The sequence below is a fragment of the Brachyistius frenatus genome, unplaced genomic scaffold (genome assembly GCF_029030835.1).
Source record: "Brachyistius frenatus isolate BFR_SWC_R1_liver_20210118 unplaced genomic scaffold, ASM2903083v1 Contig_10, whole genome shotgun sequence".
Classification (NCBI taxonomy): domain Eukaryota; kingdom Metazoa; phylum Chordata; class Actinopteri; family Embiotocidae; genus Brachyistius; species Brachyistius frenatus.
Window position 1 is genome coordinate 801227 of NW_027210609.1, and position 22916 is coordinate 824142.

Below are 22916 nucleotides of genomic sequence, written 5' to 3' on the forward strand. Positions count from 1 at the left end.
ATGTTAAATGAGAAGATTGAAACCACTTTCATTCTTGTAAATTTGAAGGCCCAAAAAACTGCCCGTTAGCTAAGCCTAGGTTAGCATAAAGTTCAGAAGCACAGGGAAACAATTAGCATCAAACCGTTAGTAAAACCACAATGTGTTTTTCACACAGATGAAACAAAAAGATGAAACATTACAATTTGTGAAAACCAGCCTCTTATTTTCGAGCCATTTCTTCCTGTTTTCCAGTCCTTGTGCTAAGCTAATTCATTCATTGCTGTGGCTTAATATTTACCATACGGACATAAGAACGGTATCAATCTTTTCAATTAACTCTGCAAAAAGTAAAGTGTAAGAGTGTAATTACCCAAATTATGAAATTATAAAACTTTGATTTTATGTTTTAAATATTGTGTTTATTGGAGGTGCAAATTACTGTGGTAAAGACCTAACAACAAAACCCCTTTCTTAAAGAAAAGTAAAAATATCAGTATTTTGATGTTATTCATACCATGTGCTACAACCCCCACCATTTCCCCAGGCCCCCCTCTCTTCCCCCTAAACCCCAGAGAATGCGGAAGTCTAGGCCTCGCTCCATTTTTAACCGTAAGCTGTTTAACGGCAATATGGAGTCCTTCATTCAGGTATCAGCCCATCTGTGCCCTTTGTCTCTCCATGAGCTCAGCTGTCTCGCTAGCAGTCCTTTGGGGGTTTTCTTTGCCTGTGACCACTCCTTTACCCAAACATTTGTCTCACTCATGCACTGACTTTCCTCTTGCTCAGCGCCTTGTCTTCACAGTTTAGAAAGTATAGGATGAGGTGAAAGCTGGTCAAGCATGTTGTGGCGATGGTTTAACTTCAAAAGCACTGGTGCGTGCGAGGTTTTCTTGTGAGCCCCTGGCCTCCAGACACCGAATTAAATTTGTTTTCATGTATGTCAGTTGGCCATGCACCAGCCCATGTCAGGCTTTGCAAATAAACACATGGCCACCTCCACTCTAATGCTCAATCAAGGAGGGAATACACCAACAGTAGAATAGAGCTGAAACAATTCGTCAATGGGTCACAATTTTTCCAGCAAAAATGTTCTCTTATTCCAGGTACTGGCTTGTGAGGATTTGCAACCTTTTTGATTTTTCTTGTATGATAATAATCAGAATGTCTTAAGATTTTAGATTACTGATTATTTAATCTGTTTTAAAAAAAATTACAGAGAAAATATTGAATCGATTAATTGAGGAAATAATTGGTAGTAATTCAAATCTCATTAATTTAAATTCAGCCTTGAATTTAGTATCTCCCTCCATGTCAAGCAGCTCTTTTTGGCTGAAAAATGTATGTATCCCCCATCCTCTCGGGTAGCACCTTCCCTCCCACCCTCTCCGCCTCCAAGCCACGTCCTCAAGTCTCACGCCCCACCAGGCAGGCACTGATGCTTTGGCTATTCTCTCAAAATCTGTCTCTCTCACTAACCTGTTGTGGTTGTTGTTGCTTCTCTTCCTCTGTCTCCGTGCCTTACTGCTCTCTGCCCAGGGGAAGACGGAATGTCCGTGCCAGGAGTCAGGTACTCTGTCTTATAGCAGGGCGGGATCATCACGCTGTGTTCAGTATGCTAACCAACATTTCTGTGCCTCTGTCCTGTTGCCATTCCTGTGAAAATACTGTAGTTATAGCCATATATGGTGCTGCAAACACTAACACGACTATGTTCTGCATATTGTGGTTCTGTGCACTTATTATCAGTTATTTTATCAGTTATCAGCATTAAGTGATCAACAATGTCCTTTCAACGTTTTGAAGTTAATTAGTTTGAGGGTCTGCCTCTGTTACCGTCTGATGATAACACATTGCAGGCATGACTATTTGTTTTCTATTATTGCCCGTTTATGTGCTTCCAATAATAATAAATGGATTCTGCCTGTAGGATTCAGGGCAGCCGATACCAGCGGTGGTTGAGAGCTGCATTCGATACATCAATCTGTATGGTATGTTTCGATTTTCAGTTAATCATATCCTACATGTTGTCATTGGTTGTTAATTGGTCAATTTCAGTCTAATAAGTGTAATTTTCTTGTTTCTTCAGTGCGTCCTGTTCCATGTTATGCCTTTGGCATTTCTAACAGTTTATAGAAGAGTAACCCAGAATATTACAAAGCTATACAGTTAGTTTTGGTGTTTTTAGTTTATACCTGTTTTGGCTGTCGGTGGGGAAATGGGATGGGAACCTCCAAAGGTCAGACATAAATGTGAGATGATACAATTGGCTCACAGTGACTGAGACATTTTGCACAGACACATGTGGATTACTGAGGTGAAATATACATTTTTGTATGATTCATTTATTTGACCAATTAAGTTACATTATAATATTCATGGATTTAAGTGTAAATTTTTCCATACGTATTTTCTTTTTTTAAATAATTAGCCACATGTTAATTCAACCAAAAGCCACACACATAGTTAAAGTTGAGGTACATTCATTACAGAAACCGGCTGGTTGAATGGTTTCCCTCGAGAGGAAACTCGTAGTTGTTCTGTGAAAAAATCAACTTATTTTAATAGACTTTATTTTTATGGTGGAGTCCGCGGGGGCTGTGTAATTGTGTGGTTTCCACAGAAACATAACCAACACTGTCTTTTATTCCCTTTTATGATAAATAAAAAAAATCATTTAGAACTGTCTTTATTAATAATAAAGGCCCACTTGTGGATATTGTAACAAAAGCACCACTGTGATTTTGGCTAAAAACGAATATGTTAATTTACATAAAAGGACCAGAAAAACAACTAATTAACAAGATGTCTCAACAAGTAATTATTAATAAAGCCCTAAAACAGGTTGCATTTTTAATCCCCTAATAGATTTTTTTTTTTTTTGCTATGGTAGACTGTTCTAGTCCTTTCATTCCAGTCTCACACGATAAACACATCCATATTCACACAATGCAGTTATTGGGTTATATTCTGTTTTCAGATTTGTTTGTGCTTCAATCCTCTCGACTATAAGTGCTATTTACCATTTGTTCGATGTACATGTGCAGAGCCATTCAACGAGACATCTGATGTATTTTTAAATGGATGCATCGTTTGTATTGATCGTAATGTTTTTTTTGTTGTTTTTTTTCTCCACAGGTCTTCAGCAGCAAGGTATATTTCGAGTTCCAGGATCCCAGGTCGAAGTCAATGATATTAAAAATGCATTTGAAAGAGGTTAGTCCCAGGTCACCCGGCCATCTTCTCTTGATTGATTTTAAATTGCTTTTGACCACCTGAAAAACTACAGTTTCTCTCAGAGGACTCTAAAGTGCAAATAACGAGCCTCGCATGTAACCCTTTAAGGGACATGTAAACCATTTAATGCACAATACATGAGATTTGCGTCCTGGAGTAACAGTAAATGAGGAAATAAAACTACTCTCTCAATGTTTATATTAACTCCCCAATTTGAAATGCACGTACAAAACTGCTTCAGTGCCATGTTACATTAAAGGGATTACAGTGAATGAATAATGAGTGGATTAAAAGAATGTTCCATCTACAGGAGAGGATCCACTGGTGGATGATCAGACCGATCATGACATCAACTCCGTGGCAGGCGTTCTTAAGCTCTACTTCCGGGGTCTGGAAAACCCGCTGTTCCCTAAAGAGCGTTTCCTCGACATCATATCCACGACCAGTGAGTCACATTCCAGGAAAACCTATGAAATATGTAAGGCTTTTATTTAGTGTAGCTCTCCATGAATGTCCCACTAATTCTTTATTCTTTTATTTTTTTCAGAGCTCGACTCTGGTGCAGAAAGAGCTCATCACCTTCAGCAGATAATTGTGACTCTTCAGCGGCCTGTCATCATCGTCATGAGATACCTGTTCGCATTTCTAAATCAGTAAGTTTTGCCACCACAACATTTTAACTGTGCAACATCAATACAGTGATACTTACGGCTTCTGCCTTTGCAAAAAGTCTTTCCCAGTACAGCGACGAGAACATGATGGACCCTTACAACCTCGCTATTTGCTTTGGTCCCACACTGATGCCCATACCAGATGACCAAGATCCTGTGGCCTGCCAAGTTCATGTTAATGAGGTCATTAAGACAATTATTATCCACCATGAGGTCATCTTCCCGACCCAGCGAGAGTTGGAAGGACCTGTGTATGAGAAATGCATGGCTGGAGGGGAGGAGTACTGGTAAGTACAAGGAAAGGGGTCCAAAATCTGCCATACAGTATTACAGTTTTTCCCAGTTGTTAAAAACTTAACAATGGAAAAATGTGTCATCTTTTCCACCTGCGTATCCTGATTTTAAGTCTAAGCCAATTTGAATACATCTCTGCACATTTCCCAATACTGAAATATCTTCCTTTAAAGTAGAAAGTGCAGTCAGAGTAATAAAACTGGGTAAAATAACATAATCAGCCTGTTTTAGACAAAGATGCTGCAACACTGCCGTAAGGAATACCTGTTTTTGACGGCTTTCCCTATTTTAACTGTACCAAACAAAGACAGTATATTGCTACCTCAGTGTGTGATTATTATGTAGCATGTTGGCATTCCACAATCAGAGGTGTAACATAACACAACAATGTCGCTATCTAGTGCCACGCCGTGTGGCTATGAACATCTGTTTAATTGTTTGAGGCTTTTTTCTTTTACACAGAACATCTGTTTTCTATACTTCCTTCTATTGTGTGTCTTAGTTGTGGGACACAATCAAGCAGCAATCTTTCTTTATCATATTTGTTTATTTTATGCTGGAGAAGAACAACAACATGATTGTTGGATATCCAAATTAGACTCATCTTAAATGAGCTGACTGCAAATTGGGGATTTATACATTACTGTACAAAACAGACAGTTCCGCCTCTTACTTGTTGCATCCTGCTTCTTCTCTGTTCAGCGAAAGCCCCCACAGTGAGCCGGGAGTTCTTGATGAGATAGACAACGGTACTGGACCCAACACGAGTGATGAAGGTGAGTCTCCATAAAACAATCACTGCACCTTTAAGATTATAACTGCAGCTAAATAATCTGGCAGAGAAAATAATGTGATTTATTCGATTGGATTCTGTCACGTTGTTTCTTTGTATTGCAGAGTTGGAGCAGATTGAGGCCATAGCGAAATTTGACTATGTGGGCCGAAGTCCACGAGAGCTGTCCTTTAAGAAAGGAGCGTCTCTGTTGCTCTACCTGCGAGCTTCACAGGACTGGTGGGAAGGCAGACATAATGGTGTGGATGGACTGATCCCACATCAGTACATTGTGGTACAGGACATGTAAGTAAGATTTACTCAAAAGCATAACCACAATCAAAACGTCAGTAACTTCAGCTTCTGTGGGCTCGTGTCGTGATTTATGTTGCTCTAATTTCCTAAAATGCATGTTTATCCTTACTACCATTCTCATGAACTAGGTTGTGGTTCCAAAAGCATGGCCTCAAAAGCACACAAAACCTGTGCTTTTGTGAGGATCAGTGTGAATAAGATACTCCCTGTCCCTGGTTGTTTTTCTCATTTTCTTTCCATACTTAGCTGCAAGAAAAACAAAACCAATTACCCTCATCAACACTTTGCTATAGAGCTTAGAAGAGCTTCTTGTGTGTTTTTTAAGAGATCTCATATTGACAAAGTTCAATCTTTCAGAGTAGAAGCCAAACTTTTTCTTGAGACAGAATTCATTAACCAAGAGCCATCACTGCTGTGTGTCTGTATCAGGGATGACGCATTCTCAGACAGCCTTCAGAGGACTGATAGTGAGACCAGCAGTGGACCGCATCACGATGAAAGAGCCTCATCCAGAAATGAGCGTCAATCTCCTTGTGATCACACACCTGAGAACCGCTTTGGAGCAGCTTTAGGAAGGTGGGGTTAGTTCAAGCGATACGTGCCAGTGACAGTGGGGCACTGTGCCACTGTCTAGAGTGAAGAAATTCATAGTAGTTTCAAAGTATGAATCTATTTTATCACCTTTTCTTAGGGTGAGAGTGCGATCAGATGGAGCTGCAGTTCCACGCCACAGGAACGGTGCTGACAGTCTCAGTCCCACCAGAGCTGCCGATCTGCCTCCCAGGGTTATGCCTCGGCCCTGCAGCCCACACAAAATAGCTGTTAGCAGGGGCCCAACAGACAGTCCAGAGAAACGGCGTCTCATGACATTTGGCAGTGCCGGCTGCATCAACCACCCCGATAGGAAGGCGTTTGTCGAAAGCCACTCTCAGCGATCGTCACCAAGCACCACTCGGCATGCAAGTTTAGGAGACCACAAAGCTCTTGAGGCTGAGGCACTTGCCGAGGTGAGTGTTGTCACTAGAATGCACTTTAAAGTGATCAAAATTATTGAAATGCGTTTGACGCTGCACTAACTGAGCCTGCAACCATCTTAATTTTAATAAAGGTTGCTGGTTTGGTTTTGGGGGTTGAGGACGGGAAGGAATACAAAAAAAAGCAGGAAAATATTCTCTTCTTGCATTGCTTTCCATGAATAGTAAACTAAATATAAAGAAAATAGAAATGCTTAAAAACATGTGCATTTTTGTTGGTAGACTTCCTGTATTTTAATATTATATATATAGAGAAAAGCAATAAATAATGTTAAATTTACATTATATTTATATCTCTACTGAAACAAGCTTTGCCTTTTACTGCTTTATCACATATTTAAGATTTGATTGATATGAAGAGTTTTTAGTCACAGTTTCAGAATTTAGCCTGTGTAGACAACATCCAGGGCAAAAAACGTCTAAAAGTCACTTGCTACAATTCTTACACATTACGTGCACTGTGCTCTCTGTGCTGCGTGGGTAGTAAAACACCATAAAATTGTCAAAGCTAATTTTAAGGTCAGGAAAAAAGCTTTTACGCTGCACGCACTGGTTGTTGAACATCATAGGGCTCCAAAATTTGGAAGGCAGAAGCAGAAATGTCGCCTGCATCAACAGTGGTTTTAGTTACTCCTTGCATGGTTGTTTAACATCCATTTTGAGATTTTAACATTAATTTTGCCTCTGTTAATGTTTGACAGGACATAGAGAAAACAATGAATACAGCTCTACATGAGTTGCGTGAGTTGGAGAGGCAGAATGTAGCCAAACATGCCCCTGATGTTGTCCTTGACACATTGGAGCCCCTGAAACACCCTGGTGGAGCCCAGGATCTGTCTGCCAGCCCTCTCCACACCATGGTGATCAGAGATCCAGATGCAGTCCAGCGACGCAGCAGCAGCAGCTCCTCCACCGAGACCATGACCACTTTTAAGCCAGCTATGTCGGTGCGTAGACCTAGTGCACCTCTAAGGCCCCCGCCTGTCAGACCTGTCCGACCAGCTCCTGTGATTGGACAGGGACAGGGACCACACCGCTCCAGTAGCTCTAGTTCCTCTGGTCTGGGCAGCCCAGGCATCACCCCCACTGACAGGGTCTTTCCCAAAGCACCATCCCCATCACCATCCACCTCCTCCTCGTCCTCAGACAAACAAGGTAACATGTAGCTCCAGCCAGTCACAGGCCAAGTGGTTGAACAATATTGTGGATACTGATGGATGTTGATTATCATCACGCCCCAACACCTTCTTTTGACAGCAAAACAAACATCCACACCTCTGTCTGTACGATGAATACATACCACTAATCTTCATGTAGGAAGGCTGCTTCTGGTTTCTGCCCACGCCTTTGTTGCCCATAATTGTTGGGAACAAGCCAATGCATTGTGTTACAGTGATATATTACAGACATAGGTTTTAAATCTGAGAATTTCTTTTTTTTTTTATATATATATATATATATAGAAAGCTACCATTTTGAATAACCATGCTGGAAAAAAGGGATGCACTGGAAAATACTTCAGTTAACTAAAATATGACAATGACACCTCTCATTGAAATGTTATTAGGTTACAAAGATGCTGTGTGGTTGTGCTTTTGTGTCCGGTGTCCTGTTCCATTATGCGGGAACACTTAAGGGAATATTTCACCGCTAATCATGTAGATATCAAGTCTGTGCCGGTTGTCCATATAGTGAATTCTTACTATAATTCATTGGGCGCCATTTATATTGACAGACGTTTTCACAGAGAGCCTGTTCCAGAATGTTACATTATGGGGCAGACAGACAACATGGTGGAATGATGAAACATGAGTGGAATGGCCTTAAACTGCAGTTCTTCTAATGACCACTCAGTACTGGCTCCAAAGAAATTAAAACTGTATTAAGTTCACATTGGCCTCAGCTCCTAGCCAGACTTTATAAATTATAATTCTATGCAGAGTGGCTTTTAATGAAGTGGAGATATCCTACAAATGATATCCTGAAATTACATTGCATGTCTTATTCGTGCAGACGTGTAATGTGGCCAAAATAATTAAATATAAAATCCTCGCTCCTCAAGAAATCCATGGAAGTCCATTGGTTGGCAACTGAAACACGACAAGCAAAGTTGTCGTCCCATCTCGCGGTGCTGCTCGAGTCTGGTGAGTTTGCAGCCACTATTGACGGCGGTGGCAGTATCACTGGCCAACAGCCTGTGTCAGGCTAGGTTAGCCAGTAGCAGTACAACAGCACCTTTGCATCTCTTTGCTACATATCCTCAGCAGTGGACGTGGACTGTTACAAACCCACTGTGATTCTGATATTTGATAAATTCATCGTGTTCACCATGTGTCGGTACTGGGAAGCAGCTTCAAAAGCTACTTCTTAAAAGTTACTTCTTAAATCTTATATAATGAGACAAAAAAAAAATGGTTATGTCAGCTAAAATTACATTCGTTATTCTTCATCCAATACTGTCAGAATGGGCCAGTAGGTGGCACAATAGATCAGTGATAAAGAGAACATTGACAATTGTCGTGACCATTATAGATATTTCATCCCTATAACTAATATAAGAAAATAATGATGAACCTCAGAAAAATGTTCTATTAATATTGTCATCTGTCTATATAAAAAGATTAGCTGTGTTACCTTGACAAACAAGTAAAACATTCTCGTAAAATTCAAACGACTAATGCACTTATAAACACGACAGGGAACTGTGCTGCATTTGTAGGTTCTGTGTCTTCATTTTGATGAAGTTGTATAGAAACATGATATAGCACATCAGTATCATTGAAGCTTGTCTAGACTTGTCTAGATTGCACATGGTCACTGCAGGCTTTGTGGATATTTAGCTGAACTTGTTTACTGTTGGTGATATTTGTTGTCTGTCTCATGAGGATGATCACTATATCTTTAAAGTGTAATAGGTACATTGGAATGAATATATACATAATGTTAAAGGATGCTTGTAAAAAATAACCTTGTATGATAGGAACAGGATATATTATCGTCTCTAGTGTGTAGATTTTTGTAATTCTTATCCTTGCACAGACAAAACAATAAATCAATGAAACATAACAGAATTTTCTGATTTATTGTAAAAATGGGGATGACTGAAAATGACCAAAAAACACATTATAGTGCACCACACAGCATTATGCAAATATAAATGCATAATTTTTGTTTGGTTTTGTTGCTTTTCAACACTGCTCAGTGTACTTTTACATTATGTGTTGCAGTGCCATCTACTGGTTTTGAAGACCATGTAACAATCAAAATGATGCTATTGCACGATCAGTGACAAGAAATCCCAATATTTGGTGTTTTGATAATGATGTTGCTTCTTACACTGGCAACATTACAGCAGAATAGTACAGTTAAGTACAGTCAGTGGCTCACATTTATTATACTCATTGCTCACTAAGACATCCAGTTACCACATGTGCCCTGTGGATGGAGCCGTTGTCATCCCAGAACACTGAACAACACTGAAATGCTTTGCCATGATTAAGAGGACGACAGAAATGAACAGGTTTACTTCTTGATATCCACTTGAACATTTGGAGTCGAGTAAACCTAAACCATACCCAGACAAAACCACATTTGAAACATAAAGTCCTCATTATTGCCGGAGATACATCGCTTCTTTTTTTTTAAGTTTGCAATGCCCCCAAAGAGTCACAAGATAAATCTGAGGTATAAAATGAAGAAATAACTACGTTATGCTTTACATTTCTTAATAATTTTTTGGATTTTTATCTCAGGAGTTCAGAGGAGAAATGTGTCATAACAACTACAGGTATTTGAAACATGACGAGGGCCATCAACAGCTTCTTTTTTTTAGATGTTTTTAAATGAGTGCATGTTATGTTTTATGTAAATTTTGTCTTTAAGCGGTAAGTAGGTATCTAATTTTAAAAGTATATAATAAAGTATATAATGAAGAAAAAAAGTACAATTATAAATATGAAGTTGTAGGAAAGTACTGAACAACTTTTATTGTTAGTGCGGAGCTCTAGTAATTATAGGTAGTTACTTTCCACCCATGCTGTATTCTTCACACCTGCTTACTTGCAAAATGTTGCAAACTATTCCTAATTAAATGAAAAATCTTCTCGGATATTGTACTGACATTTTCTACTGACTGGTACATGCTGCTGGATTATTTTGCCTTTCATTGTTCAATATAAAAAACATGTCATCAGCATCTTAATCACTGACCAGAGGTGCTATTGACATGTAGACATAAGTAAATAAATATAGACTGTATATACTGTAAGTATATGATCTTCTCTGCCTGTGTTGTTTTCCAAGTCCTGATCAAGGAAAGTCTGCTTGACTGTTTTTTTTTTTTCTTCCACAGCCATTAGGTTTAATTCATTTAGGTGTGTTCATTGAGATTAAAGTAGGAATTTAATCAGATTATGACCTTGACTGAAGCCTGAATGACTGCCACAAGGAGATGGACCACCTGTAAAATATCACCCAGCTTTCCGGCTATGGCTTCTTAGTCCAAAAGGCCTTTTCATTAATGCTGTGATATGATTAGTAAGGCCACCAGGGTTGAAGACAACATCAGTTGGGGCATTGTGGTCAATCCTCTCAGTATTTCTAAGCAATACAATGCTGATATCCCCAGTTATGAGGATTTTCAACAAGCATTGTCAACAATATTTACAATATTTTTTAGACTTAAACTACATAGCATTTTAAGAAGAAAAAGCAAAGACTGGAGATGTTTATGAAAAAAAATATACTATTATGTGTGGCAGATTTTTTTGTTTTCTAATTTTCCATTCAAGTAATCATTTCTAAACCACTTCAAATCATCTTGTGTAGCATCTTGTGTGGCGTCCAAACCCCAGATTGGAATCCACCATTCACAGTTTTTGTCAAGTATACGTAACGAGATTAGGGAATTCCTTTGTACAATGTAAGCAAATTAATTCCATGAATTCTTACACATGTAATTTGTTGACGTTAATGCGATTACAGACTTAATTTGGCCCTTTATAGCCCCTCTGATTGTGGTTAGATCAGGTCTGCTTCTGTGTCAGTCAAAAGAAACATTTGTTTTACAGCATTCTGTTTGCCTATTTCAGCTGCGGCTCTCTTGCTATACTGGCTTGCATCAAATGAATCCATTAAACTGTCAATACGACTCATTATGGCCATCTAATATGCAATTGATTAAAATTCTTATCCAAAGTCAATAAACAGCTAAGATATGAGATGAGGTGGACTGAACTGACCTTCAGTCTTAATTTTGAAGCAGTAAATTTCCTCTCTAAAAGATATGTATTAGAGGGGAATTGTTTTATTAAATTCACAAACTAACTAACTTCGTTTTCAAACTAAGACATTAAAAAAACTTAAAAAGGCATGCTTTACCATGAAACAGACTGCAACTGACATGTTGGTCACATATTTCCTGGATTTTGTTTTTCATTACTGGAAACATCTGACTGAAATATCATTGAATTTTAACTCAAGCAAAGGGAACAATTTTTCTGTGCAAGAAGTAAGTTACTGTAACAGAGTATGGCCCTTTGATTGTCCCTGAAAACATATGGAGCTCTCTTATAATAATTCACTACAACTGTTGCTCCATCTTCTCGTATGGGAATTCAGTCATGTTTGCTGGTCCAGCTTAGACTCCTTCTTGCAGTGGTTTCCGCCGCTGACGCAAATACCAGCGGGTCATTTCAGTGACATGTGATTAACTCCATGTTTCTGTTTGATCAGGGCATTTCTTACAAGTTCAGCCTGACAGGGAAACATTTCTAATTCACACACAGATGGGTTGAAAGTGAATGTAATCGAAATGATTAGATCTCCAAACAAAATGACCAGAACAAAGTCTGAAAACTTTTTATTTTTGGGGATATGCTGCAATTAACTTTTTGTGAAGTTAATGCATGAATTGTTATATTCATTGCACCTGACTGACCGCACTTCTGACAGGTCCCTACTTCCCATCTTCCACACCATTGAGTTTCCTTAGAGCGTACAGATTTAACTGAGCTTAACTAATTGTTGACCACAGATCAACCATGTAATGTGACTTACTCATGCAGACATAACTTATATACCAATCATTTCCTGCACCTTCACTGTCACTCTTTATCGACCTCACAATTAGTGGTAGTCCCACTAATTGTCAGACCCGTTAAGTAAAAGTTTTATCAGCTCAAGTATTGAAAATAAAGTTGTTTTTAAATACTGATATAAAGTGAATTAGTATGTGCTATGTAAATTATTCTATCTTCTGTTACACATTTTCCTTAATACAAGGTAAGACAAAATGTTGGGAGCCATCAAGTTTGCAGTTGTTGTTTTTTTAAACAAAGTGGTGTATTTTCTAAATTTATCTAATTTGTTTTTGTGTGAGATTAAATATATATATGAAAAGTAACCAAAACTACAAATGTGAGATAAATGACGTGGAATAAAAAGCACAATATTTCCATATGACTGTGATACTTCAAGACTGTGATACCATCCAAACTCCTCAGAAAAATTTACCTTGATGATTATTTACTGGAAAAAGCATACACGATGGATATCTGTCATGGGAAGTTCTTCTTTTTCTCTCCTGTCAGTATTATAACCTACATTCTTCTACAAGTAAACACTGGCTAGGCTTTCATGATCTGAACCTGGAATGCAGACTTTATTTAGAGTTTATCTAGTTACATCAGCCTCTCAAGGTTGTATTTTGTACTATATAGATTGTCAGAGTAATGCAATATGATTTTTGTTTACCAACATCTGCCACCACTTGTCTTTGGGCTCTTCCAATTCGCTTCCTGAATGGTCTCATGGATCTATGTTCTCCTCAACTGACTGCTTGGGTCAGCCTTAATATAAAGCTGCTCCCAGAGGTAAAACTCTTCATCTGTTGTCTATCTGTTTATTAAACCTTAATTCAACAGGGCAAGTCATCAAAAAAATATTTTGTTTTAGTAAAACAATGGGTTGGAAAAAAAATCATGACTCAGAGGAGGCTTGGTGGTGATTTTACTAAAGAGCTTTGAAGCAGTCCAGCCACTTCAAAGACAAGATGCAGAAACGTTAAGAACATGTTTTACCTTCAAGTACCACCACTTTGTCTACTGCAAATGTACCTTCAAATGTGTGCCATCTTTTGACATGGAATTTGAGAAATATTCACTTTTTAAAAAGTATTTATATACAACTGTATATATTGTTGAGGAGGGTGAGTTAGATAAAACGACTGACATCATCTCAATTAACACATGTCCCCAAATGCCGCAAATGCAAGCTATCGTTAGATGGTATAATTTACCAAAGTTCCCTAAATGCTTCACAGGATACGTGTAGATGCTAGCCAGATGGCGGATGCACGCTGAGAGGCCTTCAGTTACTGCAGTGCACACAAGTCATGTTTGCTGATCAAGTTTAGACACAAGGTATGGGGCCAAAATATATTTTGAAAAGACAAGAATTATGCGTTTTAACGAAAGATTTACCTGAGTAGAGACTTTGACACCAGAATCTGCGTTTCAGATCGTGAGTCCTGTCTGTGGTTAGGTTTGGGAAACAAAAGTACTTAAGTTGAGGTCAGGGAAAGATTGTAGTTTTGGTTAAACGTGTTGTGTCTCAAGTCACTGCAGACTTTCTCTGTATTAAAGTAGACCAAGTGCTGCCAGTATTCTAATGCAAATAGGATCATATTTTGCATGATCTGATATTGAAGGAAATTAAAACGAATCAAATACATTTTAGGTGAACAGTTTTCTGACCCATTCAACCTTTCCTTTTCCTTGAAAACATACTGATCTGCAGTTTAAAATTAGGTGCATCTAAACATCATTTCAAGCAAATAAGAATTTACAGACAGATATGGGATGTAGCTTCAACACCCAAGGCCTGTACTATGAAGCAGGTTCAACAACCCAGGATATATTTATGTTATCTGGCCTAAGCCTAACAAAACTTAATTGTACTAAGTAGTCATGCAAAGGTGGTTATCAACCTGATAAGTCAACCTAGGGTTTGAGCACATAAAAGAGGCAGCATTTGCAGCATATGACCAATCACAAAGAACACATGACAAAAAAAGGAAACTATCGTATTAGACAAATAAGTAGAAGTTAAATGGCCAAATGCAGGAGGGACAGCTGGCAAAACTGCTGCTGCTCCATAGGGCACGAGTTGTGTGACAAATGTGTATTCCAATAAAGTTATGTGTTCCATATTTATTTTCCCAAATCAGATTCAGACTAATTTAAGTTTTCATAAACAAGGAATTTGTCTTGGATTAAGGTGCATAACACCAAAAACCAATAAGATAAAAATCTCGTGAGAAAAATACAACAAACACAAAGGCAGGTGGTATATATATAACAATTTACAAAGAAGTACAAAAATATGCTGGCGTGCAAATGTAAACTGTACAAATAATATGTGTAATGTGCAATGTATGACTACAAATAATACTAATAACTTGGTTAATGTAATGTTACCTCGCTAACTTCAAATCCTGCTTCACAGTACAGGCCTCTCTATTCCACTTAGTGTATCCAGTGTAAAGGCAATGCTCTACCTAATTGATTTACCATAAAAGGTCAAGTTTTTTTCTGGTTACAGAACACACAATTGGACAAGCGCTAAAGTGGTCCTTTGATTTCAAATACAGCAGAAGGGAACATTGTGTCAAAGCAAAATCTACTGCTGAGACTAATTAAAGAATAAGACACACTGTCCTCTGAGCTTTGAGACTTGTGCATACAGCTCAGGGAAAAAAAGCACTTTGCTTTCACTTGTCAAAGGCGAATAGAAGAGGGTGACGGAGTCCATGCTGCTGAAATTCTTGCCCTTATTCAACTAATTGAATTAAATAAAGAGGAACATAGGGTCGGTGTAAGCCCAAACTAAAAATCTATTTTCTGTCTTGAGCACTGTTCCTGAACCTCTAGCAAGTCTTTTTGCGAACAGAGGTGCAACAAATCTAGTTAAAGATATTGAGTTGCTGGCCTTCTTGTGTGTGAAAACTGTGCCAGTAACACCCTGTAAATTAAACATAAATGGAGTGAGTCCTACCATGTAGCCACTTGGCTCCTCTTGCCCCTACAGTGAGAGAGTTGTCTGTTTCCCATCAGCAGGACACGGTGGGATGATTCACCGCCCTCACATCTGCTCTCTGGCTCTGCTAGATTTCACCGGCAACAACTTGAAGGGGCTCAGGAGATGTATGGGTCTGATCAACTAAATCTCTTAGAAGATGTGAATTTTGGCCCCAAAGGAAGGCGAAAATAAAACAATCAGATAATAACTGATGTCCAGAGGTATCTGTCAAAGTGACAAAATACACAGTGATTAATATCTCAGGACCCATCACTGCTGGAACTAATGCGCTTATGGAAAAATGCAGGTTATCTGTTTCCAGGGGAGGGGAGGAACAGATTTGGATATAGAGAGAAAATCCTCCTTTTATTATAGAGTGAGAACCTATTTTTAAATCTATTTTTTCAACACAAGGTTGCATTGTGCTTTTTGGTTCACCCTCACGGCTCTCAACAGTGTTGTTTTTCACTCTGATAAAACTTATTGTATTTTTCTTGCTCAGCACCAAACAGATAGCCTGGTCCGAATCCAACCCAATTTCATTGCGAACGCGTTCATCTGCCAACGCTGACACCACCTACTGTGTCCACCAAAGCCAGAGTCAGACAGACAGACAGCATGGTAGACTGTAAATTCATCTTTGTCCTTAGCAGAGGAAGAGGAATGACCCCCGCCCACCCCAGTCAGCGCTAACTCCCCAACCGGCAGCTACATCCCCAAGCACAATGACTGCAAGCAGTCCAAAAATGTACCTGCCTACACCTGCAGCTCATCGCCACGCTACGGACATGTCAGCATTGTCGTCACCTCATACTCTACAGCCTTGGCCAAACATTTTGAGAATGACACAAGTATTGGTTTTCACAAAGTTTGCTGCTTCAGTGTTTTTAGATCTTTTTGTCCCATGTTACTAAGGTATACTCAAGTATAATTACAAGCATTTCACAAGTGTCAAAGGCTTTTATTGACAATTGACGCTGGAAGGTGTTCAGTGTTCTTTTTGACAGTTGTATGACTGCAGTTCTTTTCCCCACTAAGCGGTCCGTCTGACATCCAACCTCTCGGGTGACTTTATGCATGATGTCACACTGGCACTCTGTCTCTCTGGTGGATGTCCTGTACCTGAGTCACAAGTTGTTTCCCCGGGAGACCAGATACCCGGTGGTTGAGAAGGAAGGCCTGGCCATCAAATGGTCTTTGGAAAGTCTTTGTTGCTACCTACTGGGCAGAGAATTTGATCTGGAGACTGACCACCGTGCTCTTACCTGGATAAACTCCACGAAGGACCACAACAGCCATTTTACCTGTTGGTACCTCTACCTATAACCTTTCAAGTTTGTCATTCAACACTGATCAGGCAAGACCAACCCGGTAGAAGACTACCTCTCAAGGTTGCAGTACATTGCAAACCTCTGGGAGGAGAGGGATGGTGTGACGGAGCGGCCCCGTCACTGACCGCGAGATGAGCATTCAGACACGCATAGATGTGCACACACACACACACACACACACACACACACACACACACACACACACACACACACACACACACACACACCCGCGATTCATTCACACTCCATACAGATTACTACGTCGGGACCCGGGAAACTTCACAGTAATTTGGCCTGCCAGTAAATTATCAAGGGTGCGCACTTGGTAGTTTTAGCATAACTTTACACCGCTGGTCAATTACTGTAGGTCGACTCTCCTCTCAGCCTTTTCCCGGAGCTTTCCGTTCAAACTAAGGCAGAGGTGAATCAGCTGTTTAATACGCCTGTAGCAGTGCGCAATTTTGATTAGTACGTGATGGTCCCCGTTATTAAAAATACAATCGTTAATCATAAAAGACAGGTTTATCTGAGAGCTATTTGTTGGGCTCAGCAAAGAAAAAAATTATTTGTTTTCTGCAGTAAGCAGACTAATGATAACCTCTGGATTAAGATATTTGCTTTATTGTATGAATTATCATAATCAATTAGCCAGATGGGAGGGGCTTACTACATTTAAAGGGGCCCCTTTAATGGAGGGTCAGAGTGGGCCATGTTACAAAGAAGGTAACAGCTACTTTGTTGAGACACTGTTGACTTTTGTAACTTTTTGGTTTAGAATTGTTTTTTTTTGTTTTTTGCAAACATTTTTGTTGTTTGTTGGTACTTTTTTCTACTTGTAAATATATTTTTGCCAACAATCTGCACTTCTGGGAGACAAGCACAATAAATTTCACCATCACGCTAACTAAGACTATGTCATGTTTTGTGTTATCTGAGGCCTGAGGTTGAACCCCGTCACAAACATCCACATTTGAAGTCATGGCTGCAACTTCGCATGTTCTTTCAGAATCACCTTTATTGGCCAGATTCCCTCAAAGTCTTCATTGGATATATTGTATGAGTCTGGACAGACATGGATGTAAACTGAAACTAGACTGGTTGGTGGAGGAATACACCCACGAGAAGGTAATTTTAGTTATTTGACTGATCTTATATTATTATTATTATTATAGTTAAGAAGAGGTTAAGAAGGCCGGCTCCATAATTGGCTGCAAACTTGACAGTCTGGTGGAGAGGAGGACACTGAACAAATTATTATCCATATTGGATAATCCTGACCACCCTCTCCACCACCTGCTGCAGGGACAGACTTATCCAACTCTGTTGTCACAAGGACAGATACAGGAGATCATTCCTGCCCACTGCAATAAGACTATACAATAAATCACCTCTGGCCAAATCAATCTCACAACTATAAAGCGGTTGCACTGTTGGTTGTTTGTTTCTTTGTTTAAATCTTTGCACTATTGTTTAGTTAGTTTAATTTAATATTATTCATTTTTTATTGTATTTATTGTGCATTTTTATATTTAATTGATTTCTGTCCTGCAAGGATATGGGCCAGTGGGTATATTATGTAAATGGCCAGGAGCAACACAGATTGAGATTGGATATGGATAGAGTTTCTTAAATCTCATGAGTAGCTTGAAGCCTTGTTACTACATTACATTGCTGAGAACTTCCCCAGTATCAGTTTCATGGATATCATCTGTCTCTTTTTAATATGAGATACAGATGTAGGATCTCTCCCACATTTGAGATGCAATGTGTTACATATGAAACAATGTAGGCCATTATTTGTTTACTTAGCCTCTGCTCTTCCTGCGGACAAGTAGTCAGCCACAGTAGACAGTGGCATCAGGCTGCAAGAGTCTCCTGGGTAAAAGAACCACTGAGGAATGAAGGACTAAATGTGTTTAGACATTCTCACGATATACTCACATTAGCATCCCTGACCTTACGGTTTTGAAATTACCTCTGGTAAGTTCATACTGCATGAGTTCACCCATGCAGTGATTTCCACTACTGAATCGTGGCTATTTTTAATGCAGTGCCACCTGAAGGTCCAAAGATCATGGCCATCCATTGTTTTCTGAATTTCCCCTTGCGTACTGAATCTTTTCATGATATTATATAGTCTAGATCATGAAATCCCCAATTTCTTTGCAATTTTACATTGAGGAACATTATTCCTAATCTATCCGAACAGTCTTTCACAGAGTGATGAACTCTTCCTTATCTTCACTACTGAGAGACTCTGCCTCCGTGGGTTGCACACGGTGTCTCAGGAACACCTTGAGCGACTGTTAAAATTTGGCACAAACATTTACTTGTACTCAAGAATGAACCGAAAAAATATTGCTCATCAAACGTCAGTGTTATGTGGCCAAATGTTTGTTCCATGCTTGGGATCATGATTTCTCCTGAACACCCTGAGTTTGGACAATGGATGTAATTTGACTTGTTGGTGAAGGCATAAAGCCGTGAGATGGTAATTCTAGTTTTTTATTGCTCTATAAACTGTAACATGACATACTGATGTTAAACACTCAATCAGTCAATAAAATGTGTAACTACAACATTTGACTGAATTTGAACTGATTTTGCATCCTTGTAAAGTTTACAGTTCCCAATACTTAAAAGCTCTTTCAAATATGTATGATAAACTGAAAAGTAACATCAGTAAAGCTAAAATTTAGGGTACTTTTCTCAGAAATGTTGACAATGTGGAAACATTAATCATAGTCATGTTCACTTTTTTGGAAGTAAAATGTAGATCCAAATCCTCTCTTGTGTCTGCTGCATTAAGGCAGCTCAAGTTTATAAACAACCTTTTTTTTATTGTCTATAAAGTAATGACTTCTGAAGATGTTTGAAACATTAAGGTTTTTTTTCTCAGAGCTTTGGTGTTCATGGTGGGGAATGGAAAAAAGTTTGACTCTATTAAACTGATCTAAAGGAAATGTAGAGAAAAAAGCCACCCACGGACTTCACTGGAGATCAAATATAATGAGATCTGAAGCATCAAATTACATCTGAATAACCAACTGTAATCTTTGCAAATAGTTAGTTTTACCCAGCATGTAAATATTTAGAATCTGTTTCCAGTAATAAAAGGCACAAAGGCTCCTCACACATCCAATTAAGTAAACTGTTTTTAGCAGACCTGAAGATGTAGTATAAAAATTTTACCCAGAGAAATGTTCTGATCACATCGTTTAATTGATCTGATGTAAAGCTGTTTTTTTTTGTTGCCTGTTGTATAGCCATAAGGAAGCATTTTATTTGTCCTTTGTAGTATTGTTGTGAAAATGACTTTGAATTCAATTTTACAGCTTGATGATTTACAGCTGCTGTAGCGAAGAAATTTCCCCTCGGGGATTAATAAAAAAGTGAAATAAAAAAAGAAATCTGCAATTTTAAAATGTAAAGATTTGTTTGTAACTTTAATGACTAAATTTATGAATCTTCCATGGTTGTATTTTCATTTTTGCTAAGAAAATCCATTATTCTCTTAAGGGTGGCAGAGTAAATATTCATATATGTTAAATGTAAATGTTAAACATATAACCATATATTTTAATAAGTGGTGCTTATTTGAAATAAGAGCAGATCAAATTTGCCATATTAATCTTTTTCGTTGCAGTGTGATTCTGATTAGCTGAAGGGCTTTGGGGTGCTGTTTTGTGTCCACATTTGTTTCCACAGTTCTAAAGAGGCAGAACTGGAAAAGCTGATTATATTTGTTTAGTTTTTGAAATGACCACCACTGTGCCGGGAAGAGGCTCAGTGAAGTGCATCAGAAACTAAAAATATATTTGTATTTATTTATTTTTCTGGTGGAAGGATTGCGTGTTAACAGAAGGAGGTTGCATAAATCAAAGAAGGCTTTTGCTTTGATCTGACTAATAATATTAGATCAGGGTGAGGTCAGTTCAAACAGTTTTTACATGCAAACAATGAGGAAACTTTCTTATCTGCATTGCAATATTAAAAAAAACTGTCGTAAACAATCATGCACAAATTTGATTAAATCCCTCTCGATTTCACTTTGGACAGGTCTTTTTAGGTCACTACTGAAACTATTTCGAAATGTCTTTTCCAACTACTGGATTCTTAAAGAGAAAGTGTCTGTAATTTGGACATATTCTCTACCAGTATCAGTTTGTGTCATAGTGCTCTCTTGGCTACTTTTTAATTGATGAGTGTTTATGATTCTTTTTCAGGTTTTTACAGATCGAAAATTTGATAAATCTCCAGCTGCAGGGTCAGTTTAGCTCAATCCATCAACATCAGATTCATAGCTGTGAGCCCCAATGCAGAATTGGTATTCTAAGGCATAATAAGAGTGAATATCTAAAAAAAAGTTCCACTTAAAAGCTCCCTATAGCATATGTTTTTCCAATACATATTCATATCAGCGTCATCAATCAAATTTAATTAAATTCAGATTTTGCCTGCTAAAAACCTCTTTGTTTTGAGTTTTGAATGAAAGCCAAGAAAAACTGTCCCTCTCTATATGCCCAGCAGATATTAATGCTCAACTCTCTTGAGATATGGTTCTCCATGGAGTCACAGGCATGAGGAAATGACAAATTAGTCGTGCTTTGGTTGACTTCTCTCAAAAAACGTTTTCTTCACTTGAGCAAATTCTTTTTTAATTCATGTTTGAATGCCAATGTTGGGAATGTCTGTTCGTGTACAATATTATCTACTGCATCAAATCAGATCTAAGGAAAACATCAGACTTTTATGTACTTTTGCTCGAAAGAAAAATACAATTGTTGTTAACCAGCTTTCATCAACACCAAGCTGATAAGTGGAAGTGCTGTTTATTTAGTATACAAGTTGACGTGAGAAGGCTGAGCTTGGTGACGATTTATCAGTGATTTATTATAATTTTATGGCCAACTGAGCTTAAAAACTTCAGATAAAATGCACATATTTAATCTGAAGGAAATGCATTTATAACATTTTAATCCAAATGTATATGACTCTATGATTTGTGGCAAAGGTTTCAAAAATACGTTGCTCAGATAGTAGAGTCCAAATGTGTGTAGTTAAGAAATAAATGAATCAACAAGTATTTACTCTTCTCACTGAATGCAGCATGATTGTAAAACATGCATTTAAGTGAATCAAAACAAGTGAGACGCATTAGTTTGATAAATAATGATTCCCCGGTAGATAAGTAAACTGTAATTTCCTCTGTGAAGGCTGATGTGTTGTTGTCTTATTTTGCTCTATAAACATAACCACAGCCTGTGACTAACTCTCATTTCCTCCTGTGATGCAGCGATAAGAAACAGGCATAAAAGTTAATGAGACAAACTTTAAACTAAATCATGATCATTTGTGATCAGAACAGCTTTTGTAATTACCCATACAGGCTGACAGAAAAGAGGCAATTAATCTTTCTTTCAGTTGGCAGAAAATTACACAAAAACAAGTTTACTATGCACCCGTAACTGAATTCCATTATTGTGTTGATTGGATCATTATCTCTCTTTTTTTTCAATAGCCCATATAAAACAGTAAAACTAACTGCAACAGCGTATAATCAATTGTCAGTTGGTGATTGACAAGAAAAGACTGTGATCAAGCAATACCAAATCAAACATTATTGAAAGTTTTTGGTTGCTGTGACATGATAAGAATGACATGAAACAGCCTCTTTGACGAAACAGATATAAATGGGAAGGGTAATGTTGACCATGTGACAGGTTTACTCCCAAAATGTGAGCTGTAAATATAATTTTTTTGTTAAAATTTAATCAGAGGCATAGATAACTCTGGATTTTATTTTGGCCTCATATTCTGATAAAAATCTGCCTATGGGTGTTAAATCAAAATAATGCCATTAGTATTGCATCTTAGTCTGATTTGCAAAAATGTCGATGTTGGACTTCTCTCTTTGCAGTACTTTGTGGCTTTAGATCAATTTACACATTGACATCAACGTATTTTTGGAAAATGGAAAAAATGTTCCAACTAAATTTTTTTCTATTTTTATGCATCAAGTGTATATATTCATTTTATATAAGGCACAAACTCATGTTTTGGGAACAAACTTTATTGATGTAGAATTTGTCTATATATTCCACAAATATGCTCATGTGTTGGCACTGGCACACACAAAATATGTAATGTTGTCATACATAGAAAATGCTTTTTATAAGTTAAAACCTACACATGGGAACATTTT

The 22916-nt window shown here is 38.1% G+C and overlaps 1 protein-coding gene across 2 annotated transcripts in view; it reads left to right on the forward strand.

Moving 5' to 3' along the window:
• Window positions 1-9373, forward strand: part of LOC138616428 (SLIT-ROBO Rho GTPase-activating protein 3-like) — a 31475-nt gene extending 22102 nt beyond the window's left edge. The window contains exons 12-22 of one of the 2 annotated variants that reach the window (XM_069690714.1): window positions 527-629; window positions 1910-1970; window positions 3118-3195; window positions 3527-3661; window positions 3764-3869; window positions 3947-4174; window positions 4884-4957; window positions 5079-5259; window positions 5698-5844; window positions 5960-6275; window positions 7004-9373. In XM_069690714.1, coding sequence (XP_069546815.1) covers window positions 527-629; window positions 1910-1970; window positions 3118-3195; window positions 3527-3661; window positions 3764-3869; window positions 3947-4174; window positions 4884-4957; window positions 5079-5259; window positions 5698-5844; window positions 5960-6275; window positions 7004-7468 — 1894 coding nt within the window. In that variant the 3' untranslated portion in view covers window positions 7469-9373. Of the gene's footprint in view, window positions 1-526; window positions 630-1518; window positions 1550-1909; window positions 1971-3117; window positions 3196-3526; window positions 3662-3763; window positions 3870-3946; window positions 4175-4883; window positions 4958-5078; window positions 5260-5697; window positions 5845-5959; window positions 6276-7003 lie in introns of both variants that reach the window. The other variant, XM_069690713.1, reaches the window with a different exon arrangement.
• The last annotated feature ends 13543 nt before the right edge of the window (window positions 9374-22916 follow it).